A 19,072-nucleotide genomic window follows, 5' to 3' on the forward strand; every position below is an offset into this window, starting at 1 on the left:
AGTAAAGACCAGAGTCCCTACTTTTCAAGACAGCAATCAGCCTCTGGCACCGGAACAGACTAGTAGCCACCCTCCCTTCTATGCACAGCCTTGAGATTTTGATATCCTTTTCAGTCATTCACCCTTCCCATAGCTCTCATCCAAGCAATGTTCAGGAAAGTCATTGCTGACCAATGGGCTAGCCTTTGGGCTTTGGACATGTCCAGTCCCCCATAGACTGCTTAGCTTGCTTTCCAAGGAAATCACTGAATAACCTACTAGGCAAGCAAGTCTTTCATAATGATATGGATCTCTGTAAGAGTCTGCCTACAGGGAAGTGATGGGCAGAATTTGGAATAGTGATTTACCAAGGTGAATTAACAAAATGCCTTTTGGCTTTATATTTTTGTCTCATGAGCTGCCCTAATAATGTGTGTAGATAAAAGCATTAATTTGTTCATTCATTTTACCACGCAAATCTACATTTTCATCTTAGACACAATGAATTCACCGTTAGGTTCCTGAATCTTTTGTTCACAAGATCTAAAATTCGTTACACACTTCCCTCCCATTCTCAGCCCCTCAAGACAGACAGACAGACAGACGCACACACACACACACACACACACACACACACACACACACACACACTTTTGTTCAGTTAACACTTCCAAGCCCTGGCTCAACTGTCATTCCTTTGGAACGTTTTTTCTGCCTCCTGAAGGCTGGGTGAGGTGCAATCACCCACCTATCACAGCACAGAGCATGCTGTAGTATACTCGTCAATTGTTACCATATCTGCAATTTTGTAGAGAAACTTGAGAACAAAGACTGAGTCTTTCTGACTGTGAGTGGAGAGACAGGGCTAGCACAGGGGGCTGGCACACAGATGGCGCTCAAGAAACATTGGTTGAATAAATGGATGCAAGAAAGGAAAATGACTGAAGCATGATTCTGACATAGACGCTGCTCTCAGCAGGCTTCCAGTCTGCTGGGAGGTGGACACACAAAGGAGAGTCAGAACATGTGTGGGAAAGAATGTGTCCAAGGTCTGCTTTGTGTGATGAGAGCACTGAAGAATAAATGACCCACTGTGCCAAGATGGTTGGGGTCTTGCCTCTGCCTTCTGTGCATCTTAACTTGATTTTAGAGGACAGACATGTGTAACACATGGGTGTGTGTGGAAGATACATGGAGTGCAACCTTGTGTGTCCCATTCTCTTGCCTGTGTCCCTTCCCGGCCCTCGACTCCCATGAATGTCATCTCAGGATTTCGCCCTTCTAGATCATTTCCTTCTTTTTTTCCCGCTCTGAAAATTTTATTTATTAATTTTTTAAAGATTTTTATTTTTTTATTATAGTTGATGCAAATCATTTCTTAGAATTCAGTGAGACCAGGGTCTGAGGCAGAAATTCACTCAGAGAGCTGAGAAGGGAAAGAGAGAGAGGACATGCACACCACAGAATGCTCCTTAGTCAACAAAATCCAGTCTCCCTGGTCTTTCTGCTTTTCCTCAGACTATTCCTTTCATTCTGACTGACCCCAGGGCCTTTGCACTTCCTGTGCTCTCTGCTATCCCAGTCTCATGTCAAACACATTTCTTCAGGAGGGTTTTTCCTACCCTCACAAAGTCTTTCCTACTGTACCTGCCTGGCCTCTCTTTGTCACTTTTCATGGCTTTACTTTCACTTTTTTTTTTTTCTGCCCTCAAATCATATTACTTGTTGTGATTACCTGCTTCTGGAATTACTGGACTCCTCCCAACTGGACGATATGCTCTGTGAGGGCAGACGCGGTTTTTTCAATAAATAGTGCCAGTGGCACGTGGTGAGGAGAAGCAGATAGGGATCAAAGGGCGGAAGGAAGCACAGCTCCCAAAGTAAAAGCCAGTTAATGAGACAAAGAAAAGTGATCCAGACTAACTCCCACAGTGCAAGAAAGAACTAGTGATATTAACACTTCTACTGCACACCAACTATGGTAGGCTTATGTATTACCTCGTTGAATTTCCCTTTGGGGGATCCATAAGCATTCTGTGAACATACGTAAAATGGGAGTAGTTTTAGATCCCATCCCATATTGTTGTGGCGATTAAATACATTAATTCATGCAAAGTGATTTGAACAGTACTTGGCATTTAGAAAGCATCAACAAATACTGCCTAAAATCATCATCATAATCATTATCTACAAAGAAACATGACACACCCCCTACTAAGAATTTAATGTATTTCTAAGCACTATGTTTACTTCTTTTTAAAATGAACCATAGGAGTTCCCGTCGTGGCGCAGTGGTTAACGAATCCGACTAGGAACCATGAGGTTGCGGGTTCGGTCCCTGCCCTTGCTCAGTGGGTTAACGATCCGGCGTTGCCGTGAGCTGTGGTGTAGGTTGCAGACGCGGCTCGGATCCCGCGTTGCTGTGGCTCTGGCGTAGGCCGGTGGCTACAGCTCCGATTCGACCCCTAGCCTGGGAACCTCCATATGCCGCGGAAGCGGCCCAAGAGATAGCAACAACAACAAACAACAACAACAAAAGACAAAAAAAAAAATAAAAAAAAGACAAAAAAAAATTAAAAAAAAATAAAATAAAATGAACCATAGAATTTCTACAGTGTACAAAGTTAAACACACATCCCCTATGATTTTAATGTGGTGCAAAAACAGTTTCATAAGAATTGTTTATCAGTGTTTATATAGTCAAAACATTTTATTGCAGGTTTTTAAGAAACACATTTGTGATAGTTTTAATGAGGTTTTTAAAAGTTTTAAGATGTAAACATAAAGAACCATGGAAGAATTCTGAGAAACTAGAAGAAACGACAATGAAACGGTGGTGGAAAGAATAAATAGGCTAAACGCTGAAATAAAACTTTATAATGACTGATACAGAGAATGAAGAATGAAAGAGGAGACCATGTGGAGATGTGAGAAGCAAATAATTATAATGAGACAGCAAATAGAAGCCCCACATGCAAATATCATTTCACTATAATCACTACGGGAAATGCCTGTCACCAAGGATGAAAATAGCAAGAAAACTGCTGAAAACAAGAACTGTTAGTTAAGCACAATAAGTAAATACATGATGTTTTATTAATAATTTAAAAAAATGTGCTAGAACAGAATATATAACTCCAAATTCAGCGAGTTCTTGATAAAAAGACTAAGTACAGCTCTTTTTGGTTTGTTGCCAGCTTGGAAACCTGGTGGAGATAGCAACCTACCTCCTCAGGCTGCTACTGCCTTCTCTCTCCTTCAACCCCAAGAGCCGCAACTCTTTGGTCACCTCCTATCAAGGAGCAAGGGGTTTGCTTTCTAAAAAAGTACTGGGAGCGCTTTAACACCACATGCAATGTTCCCCAGAACCCCTAGGTGGAGCTATTGCAAAACTAACAGAAGTCTGACTCCTCACAAGAAAAAATAATAAACATAGTACATTTAGTACAAAGCACTAAAAGCAATAACAACTCAAAAGCAGACACTATTTGTTACAAAAACTACAAACAATTTAGTATCTCTAAGACACTTTTTAATTTCCTTTTTAATTCAAGAGCTTACCCCACGAAGAAGAGACATTTTATTTTTCAGCCAGAAAAAATATCTCAGGGTTGTTCCCTCCCTCTAAAACACTTATATTTAAGAGCCCAGTAGAAACCCACATGACGCTAAAAAGTTTGTGGTATAAATTATTTTATGATCAAAACTGGCTTGTTAGCACAAAAGAACTAATGTTCAGAGTAGAAATATAAGACAGTGAATGAGGGTTGGCTGGGGAAAAAAATAAAGTTATGTTGGTTTGATAGCCCACCAAAAGTCATGTTATTAAATATATCTAAACATGGTATTCATTTAGACTCAGCATCTCAAGTAATGGGGATGTGTCAAATAATACCTGGCTGCTAAGAGTATATATATTTAGGAATCAGTGCCACATAAAACACACATCATGTACAATTCAGTCTCATCTGTTCTCTTGGCTGTGGGCACACACATATTAAAAATTAAGTACACATTCAGTGTACGCTCAACCCTTTTAAAAGGCTTTCTTTTTAAACAGAAACATGCAATGGAAAGCGAACTCAACTCTGGTGAAAGGTAATGGATGCATCCCTCTGGGAAGAGCTGTCCTGTTTATCAAAAGAAAGAAGAGAGGAGGGTCCAGAGCAAGGGGCGGGGGGAATGCCTGAGGGGTCAGCAAAGAGAGTGCCTAATTTCAGAGAGGAGCCAAAATCAGTTTCTATCGCCAGGCTTCCTTCTTTGCCAGAATTGAAAGAAGGAATAAATGCTATCTTTTCCCACAGAGTCAGGGGCATTATTGAGCAGGAAGATAGTATTTTAAGATATGGAGGATGTAACAGTAGCCAAATAAATGCAGGCAAATGCAGGCAAATGTTTACTGACTCCCAATGCATTAGAGAAATACTTTCTTTTTTTCAAAGTAGGGGGGATCTTTAGTTTTCTGGGTATTATGCTAGGCACTGATCAAGGGGTGGTTAAGACAAGTCAGGAAGACAGTAAATGTTAATGATGCTAAGAGTCAAGGGCCATGATAGAGTTTTACTCAATGTTTCCAATAAAAAAGTAATATATCTAACATACAGACGCTACAAAACAAATAAGCATCCTCTCCTTTCCAATGCCATGAGGTTCCCTAAAATCCTCAGGCTAGAACAAGACATCCCAGGTGTTAAAACGTCAGATAATATCACATCCCATCTCTGAAAAAGCCAGCAGAAAGGTCACCATATTCTTACCATTTTTTAATTTGAGAAACTAAGTTTAAGTCCAGAAAAGTCCAGAAAAGAATATCATACCACTTAGAAGGGGATTAGTGCAAGTTTTTTTGTTTTTGTTTTTTTTAAATATTCAGACAGTATTCTGTCCATTCATGGATGATAGAGCTGAGGCTTTGAGAGGTTAATCATATTATCCAAGATCCTAGATTTAAGAAGTTATAGAGGGTAGATGGAACCCAAGGGTGTTTTACTTGAAAATCCACTTTTAAAAATCACGAACACCCCTCCTCACCAACCACCACCCCTGTCCCGCTCCTTCTCTGCAGCTGACTGAAGACTCAAGGCAGGAGCGATGAAGGAAATTGGGGTGAGGCTGGGGACAAAGCATGCAACCACATTTATCTCTTGTCACCTACTTAGAAAAGACTGAAGGAAGAGGGTTTGGGTTCTCAGAACTCTGCTTTTCACTGCCGCTGTCATCCCCACCTGAGCTATCTATTTCCCCCATGGGGGAGAAGTCACTGAAATGTGAAGCATGCCAAAGTCTTCACAGTGACGGTGGGTATAGTCGGGGACCACTGGCCACAGGCTGTGTTGCATCAAGACCACAACCAGGAAGGAAGGAAATTTTGACATGTGCTACCACATGGATGGCTCTCGAGGACATTATGCTAAGTGAAATAAGCCAGTCAAAAAAAAAAAAAAAAAAAAGAGAGGGAGAGAAAGAGAGACAAATACTATATGATTCCACTTTTACCAGGTACCTAAAGTAGTCAAATTCAGAGACAGAAGTAGAAGCACGTTGTCAGAGACTGGAGGGAAGTGGGGGTGGGGAATCATCGCGGAATGGGTACAGTTTCAGTTTTGCAGGATCAAAAGAGTTCTGGATATTGATTGTGCAGTAATATGAATAATACTTAACACTACTAAACTGTATATACAAAAGAATACAACCAAGAATGCCTTCTCTGGTGATCATTTGCAGTGTTCTCTTGTTTGGCACAATATGACGTGTGACCGTTCCAATTTTTAGATTTGTGCAAGTAAAACTCCTTTTGTGGGACATCCCTGCTACTTTTCTGGAAAGCAGGAAATAGATCTTTTCTTTTTTATAAACATGTAACATTGTGTATCTGCATTGTTGTACATGAATTCTCACCCTGGTTGGATCAGCTAAGGGCTCTGAACAAAGCACTTCCCCTCTCTGGGTCCCAACTTCCACATCTGTAAAAGGAAGGATTGGGTGAGATGATTTCTGAGGGCCCTTTCAATTCTCAGATGCCAATTCCTGTTTTTCCAAATGTGAACACTGTCTACACCATTAGGTATACTTTATTTATTATTGACAATCATCAGAACATTTTTGCAAAGCCACAAGTCACTTCTCAAATACCAACTCGTTGCATTTTTCCTGAGGGATGCGTGGAGAGAGGAAGGATGCTGGGCAAGGCAGGCAGACAGGAAGCAGTGGAGTTAAAGTGCCCTGGAAGAAACACTGGACTGGGAGTCTCACAGTATGAGGTTTAGTCCTGGGCTCTACCACTTGGTAGCCAGGTGAATCAGAACAGAAACATTTACTTGGGCTTACTAAGCATGAGATGCTTTTACATTTGTTATCTTATTATTTCACAAATTTTAGTTACTCACATTCCATCTTCATAATTGTTTCCATATCTACGTACCACCTGTAGTATTTACTACATATGCAATATTTTTTTCTAAATTCCAAATAAACTTTTTTCTCTTTTTCCAAATTGCCTTGTTCCACGTAAAAATGTCTATGAAAACATAGGTGTGGTCCTGGTTATCTTTTTTTTCTAATGTACATTAAAATATGGGATCTAAAATATGGTACAAAGGTGAACCTATCTATAAAACAGAAACAGACTCACAGACATAGAGAACAGACTTGTGGTTGCCAAGGGGGAGGCGGGAGGGAGTGGGATGGATGGGGAGTCTGGGGTTAGTAGATCCAAACTATTACATTTAGAATGGGTAAACAAGGTCCTACCGTATAGAACAGGGAACCATATCCAGTCTCTTGGGACAGAACATGATGGAAGGTAATATAAGAAAGGGAATAATAATATATATATACACACACACATGCATGACTGGGTCACTTTGCTGCACAGCAGATATTGGCACAACATTGTAAATCAACTATACTTTAATAAAAAGTAAAAAAATAAAATAAAGAGTGTCCACATGCCTGCTAAAATCATCCTGAGTGCCACTGGTGCTGTACGTGTGCATTTGGGGAGATGTCACGTCATCCTACTTTGTCTCCATTTATGGCTGCTGGACCCTGGAGTCCATGGAGTTTAGTAACTCATCCAGGTCTGAACTAACAGACCCAAAGCAATGTGCTGGTTCATATTCCTCTCTTTAGAATGAGTATATTTCATACAGAATATTTCCAAAATTTTAAAATTTCACATACACTAATGCTTTCCAAAATTACTTTGGAGAACAACATATGGTTAGTAAGTTCTTATTTTGCCAAGTAAGAACTCAGAATAAAAAAAAGTTATTTTCATACAAGATAATATTTAAAAAAAAAAAAAAGCATAGAACTTTCTATACCAAACAATTGGGACCAGGGTACTTTTCAGGGTATCATAAATCATTTAAGAAGAATACATTTATGATGCTGCATACTTTTCTACATTTCTCATTCTGGTGAAAACTCTAATGGACTAGCCACTGGCCAGACTCAGTACTGGTGGACAAGAGTACAATGGGAAATAGCTTTGGAATAATGTGCTTCTTTTTAAATTTTTAAAAAAATTTTTTGTCTTTTATTTATTTATTTATTTTAGGGCCACACTCACAGCACATGGAGGTTTCCAGGCTAGGAGTCAAATTGGAGCCGTAGCTGCTGGCCCATGCATAGCCACAGCAACGCCAGATCTGAGTCGCATCTATGACCTATACCACAGCTCACAGCAACACCAGATCCTTAACCCATTGAGCGAGGCCAGGGATCGAACGTACATCCTCATGGAATACTAGTCAGATTCATTTCTGCTGAGCCACCATGGAACTCCATGTGTTTATTTATAAATTTTTTTAATTAAAGTATAGTTGATTTACAATGTGTCAATTTCTGCTGTACAACAAAGTGACCCAGTCATACATACATGTATATTCTTTTTCTCATAATTATCTTCCACCATGTTTTATCACAAGAGCTTGGATATCGTTTCCTGTGCTACCATGGATAAGACCCCACTGCTTATCTATTCTAAATATAATAGTTTGTGTCTATGAACTCCAAACTCCCAGTCTATCCCACCCCCCTCCTCCTTGGCAACCACAAGTCTGTTCTCCATGTCTGTAAGTCTGTTTCTGTTTTGTAAATAGGTTCATTTGTACCATTTTAGATTCCACACATAAGTGATATCATATGGTATTTGTCTTTCTCTTCCTGACTTACTTCACTTAGTATGAGAATCTCTAGTTGCATCCATGTTGCTGCAAATGGCACTATATCATTCTGGGATCACGCGGTTCTGAGTTCAGGTCCCGCTTTTGTAGGAATCACATGTGCAGCTTTGTACAACCTTAACTGGAGCCTTAAGTTCTCATCTGTAACCTGAGGCTACCATTCACTGTTGTAAAGATTAAATGGAGTAAGTTTAGAAGATGCCACACACAGCCCCTGACCTGTGGTAGGAGCTCACTAAGTGGCAGTCACGACTTTCTTCTTACCAGTCTTCTTGTGTCTGACCCAGAGGGGTTGCCATGAGGGTGCAATGTGACAACATTTGGGAAAGTGTACAGACAATCACACAGCTCTTACTGTTCCTCCAGATCTCAAGTAAGAAGTCACTCTTCCTGGGAATCGTTTATTCACCCACCAAGTTGGATAAGAACCCCCTGCCCTGGGTACCCTGGAATAGTGTGCTTTCCATCTGTTCACTTGTCATACTGCATTGAAATTGCCAGGCAACTTCTCGCCATCCAGTAGGCTCACAGGAGTTCTGAGAGGGTAAGGGTGGGAAATACATGGATCTTGTTGTTGCTTCTTCACCATCTAGCAGGTAGGTAGTCACTGCCAAATACAGAATGGGTGCTCTTTTAATTTGTTAAATGGACACATAAATTGATGGCAGATTGGTGGGAGTTTTCAAACCTGTTATGTGGTTATTACTTGTACACTTGATGGTCTTGATCATGGGCTTACAGTAACATCTCCCAATGTCTGGTGCTTTAGCAAAGTAAGATGCTCCATGGAAAACTAATTCTTTGGCCAAGTAAATTTAGGAATAACTATATTCATATGCCTCCCCACCCAGGAAGTTCACCATCATGTTTATATATTAAAGCTTTATGCAACATCTTGCTACAAAGATACCTAGTTAACTTGAATGTAGCATTTAACAAATGAATTCTTTCTAGGAACACCTTTTAATATACTCAAGAGCATTCTTTTGAAAATCCTATCTTACAGAGAACTTAGGCTCTAAGTAAATTTTTCTCATGGTTTCTGTAAATTCTTTGCCTCAGTGGTCCTTCCCCACAGTTGGGATCAGGACAGACATACATACTGGGCTGGACAAAAAGGCAACATAGACAATAGAACCTTTGAGAAAACTAAACATAGGCATGAGCTACCAGCTCAGAAACTGACCAAAAAATATTTTGACAATGAGTAGAATGCCCTCATTTGTATCACACCTCAGAGCTTTCAGGATTCTACAGATGTACATCACTGCGATTGCTCTTCTTCCTCCTCACCCTTCCTCTTCTTTCCCAGCATCAGTGTCCCCATGGTTGAATATTATGGCACACTGTGCCAGGCACTGCTCTAAGGGTACTTCTTGTAGTAACTGATGAAACGATGTTGCTTATCATTTTTATGGATCTTGAAACTGAAGCTCAAAAAGCTACTACTATCGCTAGTAATAATAATAATGACAAAATTAAGGATAGTCACCTTGCACTTTTGGTAAGCTTAGTGTTCAAGGCAAAAGAGCCCAGAAAGGGCAGATGGGGGCTGGGGTGGATGCAAGTCTTCGGATGCCAAGTCCAGAGTTTGCTCCACCCATGAAAAATGGGTCTCTCCAACAAGACCAGAGCATGCTGAGCCCAGCTGCAGCAGGGGAGAGAGGGTTACGGCACCAGCTCGGCATTCAGTCGGTGCGGTTTTTAAAGTGACTCAACATCTGTCATTAATTAGAGTTTCTGTTCCCATGGTGATGGTTTATTACTGCTAGGCTGATAAGACAGTCATTTCAAAAATACTATCTTCCTCCTCTTCCTTCTCGCTCTCCAGCAAAGATTTTTTCTTCTCTTCCAATATAATTGATCTTTTGCAACAAGGCAGGATGTAGTGTTCCTCAAACAGGAAACCCTGTTGGATCCCTGGTGATATCTTTGGAATTTCTTCCCTTCTGCTCAATGCAGAAGCTCTATCAGACAAACCTGGATTCACCTCTGACACTTAGCTCTCTGATCATGATACTCAAGAAATGGTAGCAGCTGTAACAATTAAAATAATAGTGATCATAATTATTTATGAAGAGATGAGATGAGATAGAGATTTTGGATTGGTAGTTGAAGCTGTTTTACTTTCATTCATTCATCAATCACTCTGAGTGGTTCTTCCATTGAAACTGTTCTTTTTTCTTTACCCAAGAGATAGTATGTATGTATTTGAATGTATTTATTTATTTATTTATTTTTGTCTTTTATCTTTTTAGGGTCGCTTCCCATGGCATATGGAGGTTCCCAGGCTAGGGGGTCTAATCGGCGCTGTAGCTGCTGGCCTACACCACAGCCACAGCACGCCAGACCTGAGCCGCGTCTGCGACCTACACCACAGCTCACAGCAATGCCAGATCCTTAACCCACTGAGCGAGGCCAGGGATCGAACCCACAACCTCGTGGTTCCTAGTTGTATTCGTTTCCGCTGCGCCACAATGGGAACTCCCTGTATTTATTTTTTAAGCTATCTCTTACACTCAACTGTGAATGTGCTGAAGATTGGTACAATGGTTATTTCACACATCACTGTATCTAGGGGAATATGTGTTGAATGATGTACAAATATTTACCAAGTGGTCCACGCCAATCTCTGCGTTAGGCACTAAAGGTATGGAAATAACCCAAGAAAGATTCTTACCCTTGAAGCATTAAGAGATCTGTGAAAACGGACTAAATAAATAAATAAATAAATAAATGAATAAATAAAAAGAAATGGGGCATTCGTCCCTCACTCCCAAAGTTTTTTTTTTTTTTTTTTTTTTTTGTTTTTAAATAAATCCAAAGACATAAATAGAGTTAAAGCTTCAGTAATCTTCTAGCACAAAGCCCCGTTGTGGGGGGTGGTATGGATATTCCAAAGCTCGAAAATGCCAAGAGGGATTCAGACTGGTGGTGTTAAGCCCCCAACGTAATCAGAAATTCCCTTTGAAACGTACAGTTGAAAAAAGAAAGAAAAAGAGAAAGAAAAGGAAGGCCTTTCAGAGGGCTAGCTCGCTGACTCCTCCCAGAATGGTCTGATCCCCTCGGCTGCTGAAGCAAGAGGTCAGATCCCCAGACGGAAAATTAATCTCTAAGAGTCGCTGGATAGAATTTCTAATTCACCAGTGCCAGGACACGCGGTCTGTTTCCAGCCAAGGAGGACAGGGCTGAGGCTTTAGCTTCCCTAGCCCACTGTACACAGTCAAGCCAAGCTGACACCACCCCCCAGGAGCCCACAGCATCCAACAGTCAAGTGGACACAGGGGTCTCACTGAGAGTCCCTGAACCCACCTTTCCCAACGGGTTCCATTTTGAAATACTGTGTGATTGTATTATTATTAGAGTTAATTAATAATTTTGGGTTATTGCCTTTGAAACCGGAGTCCAGTGCTTCTTAAGTTCAAATGAGACCCTCCAAGGCTGCCATGTGGTGGGGAAAGGGAGGGAGTGACACAGCAAAGAGGAGACACGGCTCAGCTTCTATCTGTTTGATACACTGGCCTTACAAATGGTCCACAACTTTACATTCTGTGAAAACCAGAACCTGATTCTTTCAGTGTAAAGATGAGGAAACTGAGGGCCAAAGAGGTTGACCTCTTGTCCTGGGTTATACATCGAGTTGTTCAGTCACTGAACCAACAAGTGAAGCTGGGGTATGTATCCTTGAAAAAAGAGTAACTGAGACTCACAAGGAACAGTCTGGGGTGGGGCCGGTATGAACACGGAAAGCTGTTTGCAGAGACAGGGCTAAGAGCTAAGTGGGGTTAGCTTGGATTTTACCGGCTAAGGGCTTCCAATCCACATTCCTCCAGTGCAGCACCGTTCCTTTCAGTGGCTGGCTTTTTGGGTAACCAGCCTTCTCAGGCAGCTCAGGGGGAATATGCAATCTCTGCCAACTTCACCTCCATGGTAATACAACACCTGCTCATGCCATACCTGCTACCAGTTACGGATAAGGGAGACTGGGATCCTTCCCGGAAGCTCACCCCCAGGTGGGGTAAGCCGACACTGAAACACCCTAGGGCAGCACTGCAGAGAAGCAGTGGTGAGGGGGTGCGTGTAGACGTGGGCCCACTGTGAGGAGTATCCCAAGGCAGCTTTACAGATGGGTTCCAGTATTATTCCAGTGAGCAGTCCACAGGCTCAAAACATGGCAGGAGTGTATCTTACTAGCTAGCTAACCTTGGGAAAGTACTTAACCTCTTTGTGATTTGGCCTCCTTATCTGTAAAGGCCTCCTTATCTGCAAAGCACAAGACAGATCAGGACCTCATGGGATTTTTGTGAGGATTAAGTGAGTTAATCCATAGTCATACACACAATGACTGCTGACACTTCCTGACTACCCTCTGTTATCGTTTCAGGAGCCCCTTGAAGAGAAGGGTCCCAGTCCCCACCACACCACAATATGCCAGATTCACTAAAGCTAGCGGCTTCCTCATCGTCTAAGCACTTGCTCGAATCTCCGCTTTAGGATTGTCTGTAATTTTCTCCTCCATCGATTTCTGTCTGTAGCCGTTAGTCCGCTTCCTAGGGTGAAAACAACTGCTGTCATCCAGTTATCTGAACCAGCCTGGCCTGTCCGGATCCCTCCTCATCAGAGATGCCGACAGCTGAAAGTGACATGGCCAACTTGGTAGGAGTTTCAGTCTGATCAACTCCATCCAACACCCAGGCTCCTCTGGCCAAAGTGTCAGCTGAGGGGGAGGGGGAGGGGAAGGGAGGTCAATTGTGAGGTGGGGTGAAGCAGTTGCTGGCTTCCCATCTCAGCGGCCTTGTCTCAGAAGGTGCCTTGTCAGTCCCCATGTCCCCAAACATGTAACACTCTACACAAAGGCACTCTGGTGAAACAGGATAACTTCCTAGGGGCATTTAAAGTGTTCCCTTTCAATTTCAGGGAGTCTTCAAAACTGTTGGAGATACATAATAAATCTTTGCTGTTACTCCCAGGCTTGAAATAATTTACAGGCTTTTTTTCTTCAGCAGGAAGCAGTGTTATCATTTAAGAAGCACTTAATGTTGTTCATTTTTTAAAAATGAGACTATTAGCTTATTACATAAAAAAAAAAAAAAAAAGATAGATAAGAGTCAGGGGATGTTGGGCAAAGGATGCTCCCAGGACTCCTGATCCAGTTTATAGCAATCTGTTTCTAGCTGACAATCCCTACTCCCCATCAAGTGTGGCCCTTACATACTAAGCTTTCTATTGTTACTCCCCAGTTGGGATCCTTCCTAGGACTTGAGTGGATATCTTTTTTGCCTGTGTTATTCTTCGGCTTTCATTACCAACTATCTGAAAAGTCCACTTCCTGCTGCTTCTCTGCTCTCCCTAAGTTAGCATTTCCATTTCAAGCCCTCCGTCTTATACAAAACCACACTTCTCTTTCTTGCTTGTAGCTGTTACCAGGGAGCAGCTTATGTAATGGTACTCTCTGGTTTCAGGTTGCTTCATTTTTATTCTTCTAGCCTGACTGTCAGCTCCTTGAAGGTGGGGAACCTGCCCTTGTTTTTCCTCTTGTTCTTTTTTTAAACCTGTAAAACATTAGGCCCTCTCTCCTAAAATCCAATCCTTTGATGTCACCAGTAGAAACAGTGTATTTTCTGTACCAGACAGAAAACAGTGTATTTTTCTGTACCAGACAGAAAAACCTGTATTCAAATATTCAGCTTGAATATTAACAGCCAGTCTGACCTTGGGTACGTTCTTTTAATTTTCTGAGTCTGTTTTCTCATTTGTAAAAATGAAAATAACAAACTTCGAACATAAACTTATTATGAGAACTACATGAGAAACTTTAAATGTTGGTTCTGCAAGGAAATTTCTAAGCGACCAGAGCAATATGAGTTACACATGCAGCTTTCTTGTAATTTGCTTTGAAACAGGAAGAAAATTTGGAAACCTTGAGGAAGAGATATGTTTCAAGAAACATAAACTCTGAGACATACAGACTTCAATTCCTCATGCCATTACTTAATAGCTGTGTGACTTTAGGGAAACTGTTTGCCCTTTCTGAGTCTCTAAATCCTCACTTGCATGATGAGAATAATCACATATATAGTATGGTGAATGGTCCAGAGTGCTGGTTCAAGAAAGAGGAGTTTCTATTCCTTTTGACTAGACACTACCTTGAACTGTGCCCAGCTCTGACTTGTAATCCAGTCAGATCTCCTCCGGAAAGTGGTAAGTTACGTATGGCTACAGGCTCCAATGCCTAACTCAGAGCGGGGTTACTCAGATCTGGGCATTCGCTAAAGTTGCTTAGGTCAATTTTCGTCCTTTGCATGCCACTTAGTCAAAGTGGACTGCTCTCCATGGTAACCAGCCACCCTTTCTCCCATTGGCCTAGCTCATTCCAATGGGAGGGGGGAATGGATTCACCATAAGGATTGACTTCTCTTTTAATATTTAAAAGCAACTCTATTACTCAGAATCCAGTCAGGAGATGAGAAGCCACTCTAGGTCGTTCAACAAGAACTGAGTGCAGGAAATTTGTTCATAGAAGACAGAAGAAACTAAAGCCGGGCAGATGATGTTGAAGGAACTGAAGAGATCAGCAAAGGCCAAAAGCTGCTACTCCTCTTAGGGATCAAGAGATGATGGGAGGCATTGGAGGGACCAGAGCCAGGGGCTGGTGATGCCAGGCTGGAGGTGAAACCAAAGAAGGGCTGAGCGGTCAGAATGGGGCAGCTGCTATAGTGAAAGAAACAACCTGACTTCTCCCTGCTTCCCGCATGTCAATCTTCCATCAGTATTTCCCATTGGCCAAACTTACTCAGTGGCCAGCTGCAAGGGAGCCTGGGAAATGCAGTACACAGCAGGACAGGGGTGAACAAGCCATCGGAGAGCAAGCAGGCAAATGAGTGGCCCAGCCATCTTTCAGTAACATATACAAGGTGCTAGTACAATGTGTGATTTATGGCCAGCTGCTAATGGTAGGTATCATCATAAATATCATTCTAATTTTGTATAACTCTCACTGAAGGTTTAATCATACCAGTCACTGTTCTAAATGCTTTCTATATATTATCTCATTTAATCTTCACAACAATCTCATGAGGCACGCACTCTTCATAGCCTCATTTTTACAGTGAGAAAACCAGCTTAGGTCAAAAGGATTGAACTAATGTACAGTTATAGCATCTGAACTCAGGATTGGAACCCAGATTTATGTGACATCTGAGTCCTATTTATTACTTATAATATGAATCATACAGCTCGCAGTAAAAGGGAGGGTCCTAGATAAGCTGAAGATGAAATTTGTCATAATTACTGGGAGGATATCTTGAAGACCTACATTTCCAGGGCTGAAAGCCTAGAACACTCTGTGAACATTAAATTTGCCCTTAAAAAGTAGAGACCAAGAACAAACTACATCACTTAATGCATTTTGTGATAGTCCATGGCGTTCCCTCTTGAAGGCAACAGCGTATTTTTGCTATGAGGATGCCAAGTTCAGTGGCCTCTGCAGGCCTGCTGTTTACTGACATTTGATATGCTTCAACATCTGTTGCCCTTCTCGATTGATGGGTGCTTCATTTTAGCACTTCCCTGATGCCAGGCTGGTAAAAGCTTTAGTACTGAGGTCCTCTAAGACACTCCTAGGTCAGTGACACAGCTTTGTTTGTGAAGCTGGCCGGCGGAAGGAACATTCAGAGAAGCGTGGTAAGGGACATGCCATCCATCTCCCATGCTGGATACTTTCAATTCTACCTCTGGGGGCCAAGCAGCAGCTCCAGAAAGTTACAAACCCAGGCAATTCTTAATCTGAAGTCGAGTTGCAATGTCTTACTCTGGACTCAGCAAGGAAGTGTATTCTTCAGCTGCTTCTGCAAAGTTCCATGGAAGGATTTCTAGGTTTGTTTTTAAAAGACTGGCAATTTTAGAATTTGGTACCAGGGAAAATGTGGTCTCTTTTGACTCTGTGCATACTATATGACTTGACCTATTTCCCAGTTTTATGTTGGCTGCCTGGAAGCTCAAAGTAATCCCCTTATTTATGGGTCAGAGACCCACAGGCCAAAGCTGTCCCAGAAATCTTCTTGGTCTGGCACTCACCAATGCAGGGTTAAAACAATCTGAATTTCAACATCCTTAGGCAGGGTGTGCATCTTCCAGTCTGGAAGAGGATGAAATCATCTTGCCCTCTGCTTGTTTCTATGGACCAACCTGGCACCTGAGGGCATCTATATTTGGGGACCCTCTAGTCTAAGGACTAGAGGTATCTTCACTCTCTACAGGGCTTAACTTGTGAGTTTTATTTCACTTAGCTTTATTCTGCTTAGTCATCTATTAGAAGGTTCCTCAAATCCTTTATGGAAGAGGAATATGAGTGATAAACTCCTAAACAAATCATTTTCTTCCCCAAAGAAAACTGCCAAGATCGGTATAAGCAGCTGCTTTTCCACTGCATCTGCGGGCTGACATTCCTGGTGAGTGACTCTGGCCCCACCTGGTAAAGGGCTACCATGGCTGTAGGCTCAGTTCTATCATTCCCTCAATCAGGAGAAAGGACCTCTTCCTCACTAGCAAGTGAGGGGTCTGGACATAATCAAGTGACATCTGCCTTATTTTTAGCATATAACATAGAGTCTAGCTCTTGGTGCTCTAAGAGGCAGTGGGCAGCAGGGGAGAAGCAGCAGATGGGCCTAGAGTCAGACCAGCTAAATTGAAGCCACCCTCCCTGAACTAACCATCCGTGTGATCTTAGCCCAGCTTATCAGCATTCTGATGCCTCAATTTCCTGCTTTATAAGTGGGACCATGATACCGTCTACTTCACCGGTCTTTTGCTAAGGATTAAGTACAGGAATCCTTTTCTGTGTGCCAGGCATTGGGCTAAGTGTGCTTTTAATCACAGAATATTTGCAGGGACACAGTGGGGTCAGTTAATATAGAACTGAGGCTCAGAGAAATTAAATACCTTGCGCCGCCAGGTCCTTTTTCAGAGCTAGCAAGCCAAGGAGATGCATCCTCTTGAGTGTAGCAAGGTGATTTAGAAGGCTGCTTTCTTCTGCCTCCCTTGATTTCCTCTGATTCTGCCCACATCAGATTCAGCTCCCTCACCCTCTTCCACGCCCCCATACTTGGAGGCAGCTGCCATAACACCACTGAGCTCAAGCAGTTATTACTGATATTTATTGTGCTGAGCACATGGAGAGAGATTTGTGCAGGCTTGAGGCCCATGCCCCTTTCTCTGCTTTCAGAGAAGGTTCTCCACTGCAAAGATGATGAGCAGGCCTGGGGTCACATGCCCCCCAAACCGGGGTTCCACCTCTATCACTACCTGATCCTCTCTGGACCAGTTCAAGTGTTGCCTTCTCAGAAGGATGTTCCTAGCCCTCAAGACAACGGATGATGCTCCTTCCTTGGTGCTCCCTTATCTGTTGTACCACAACAGTGGTTAAACAAACAACAGCCAACATTAAATAAACACTATTCTACTTTACATGTACTAATGTGTTTAGTTCTTACAAAAGAAATTATGAGCTAATATATCTATGATGCAGATATCACTTATCTTTTTTTTTTTTTTTTTTTTGCTATTTAGGGCTGCACCTGCGGCATATGGAAGTTCCCAAGCTAGGGGCTGAATCACAGCCACAGCTGCCAGCCTACACCGTAGCCACAGCAATGCAGGAACTAAGCCACATCTGTGACCTACACCATAGCTCATGGCAACGCCAGGTCCTTAACCCACTGAGTGAAGTGGGGGATTGAACCTGCATCTTCATGCGCCAGGTCCTTAACCCACTGAGTGAAGTGGGGGATTGAACCTGCATCCTCATGGGTCCTAGTTGGGTTCGTTAACCACTGAGCCATGAAGGGAACTCGATATCATTTATCTTTTACAGACGAGGGCTCTGAAGCACAGAGAAAGTAAGTAACTTAGGCAAATGGCAGAACTAAGATGTGAGCCCAAGCCAAGGCCCTTCGGTATTTGCCATTACACCTAGTGCTAACTTTTTCTTCTCTTTTTCCTTTTCTTTTTAGGGCTGCACCTGCCACATATGGAGGTTCCCAGGCTAGGGGTTGAATTGGAGCTACAGCTGCCAGCCTAGGCCACAGCCATAGCAATGCTAGGTCCGAGCTGCATCTGTGACCTACACCACAGCTTGAGGCAATGCTGGATCCTTTACCCACTGATCAGGCCTAGTGATGGACGCCGCATCCTCATGGATACTAGTTGGGTTCACTACCACTGAGCCACAAGGGAACTCCAATACTGACTTTTTCATAACTGTATCTGTCTGTGTCCTCTTCCTCTCCACCTGGCTAGAACTCCAAAGGCTCCAAGATGTCTTTAATTCTCCTTTGCCCTGCTACCATTTAGGGTGGTCCCTGTTACAGGGAAGCTACCTGGTGATGAGCCTCGACTCGAAAAACATTAAATAGGGAGCCTCATCGCCTAGAGGAATCAAGGCCAGACACATGCCTTTTCCAGATCTAGCCCACGGTCATCTGTCAGGCCAGTTAACATAGCCCACTCTACCTCCAGCAGCGGAGGAGAGGAGAAAATGCATCCTGACATCACAGGAAGGACCCAAGTAAAAGGTGCACTAATGGGGGTAAAAACACGTCAGTAGAGTGATTCATTTGGCCTCCCCTTCGATATTATGTTTATACAAGTTGATTATATAGCACTTAATTACTAATTTGCTCTACTTAAACCAAGAGTGCTTTTAATTTTTAATGAGATAAGGGAAGAAGATGCCTTTACTTAGTCAGGAGCAGCTATTTTATTTCCTTCTCTTGTTTTGCACAGCCAATTAATAACATTTCTAAGGAAATGTATCCCTCTCATGAATTCTTTCTCCCATTTCCTTCTAGACCTCCCAGCTTTAGAAAGAAATAGAAACAGACAAGGGCCCCTTAGAAACAAACTGA

The 19,072-nt window shown here is 42.3% G+C and overlaps 1 protein-coding gene across 21 annotated transcripts in view; it reads right to left on the reverse strand.

The window, feature by feature from the left end:
• Positions 1 to 19,072, reverse strand: part of FGGY (FGGY carbohydrate kinase domain containing) — a 458,257-nt gene that overhangs the window by 63,824 nt on the left and 375,361 nt on the right. For 8 of the 21 annotated variants that reach the window (XM_021097810.1, XM_021097800.1, XM_021097787.1 and 5 more), the window contains one exon: positions 1,978 to 2,013. The exons of 11 other annotated variants lie outside the window; for them this stretch is intronic. In XM_021097810.1, coding sequence (XP_020953469.1) covers positions 1,978 to 2,013 — 36 coding nt within the window. Of the gene's footprint in view, positions 1 to 1,977; positions 2,014 to 8,109; positions 8,776 to 19,072 lie in introns of those variants that run through there. 2 more of the 21 variants (XM_021097799.1, XM_021097808.1) reach the window with 2 other exon arrangements.

This window comes from Sus scrofa, chromosome 6 (genome assembly GCF_000003025.6).
Source record: "Sus scrofa isolate TJ Tabasco breed Duroc chromosome 6, Sscrofa11.1, whole genome shotgun sequence".
NCBI lineage: Eukaryota > Metazoa > Chordata > Mammalia > Artiodactyla > Suidae > Sus > Sus scrofa.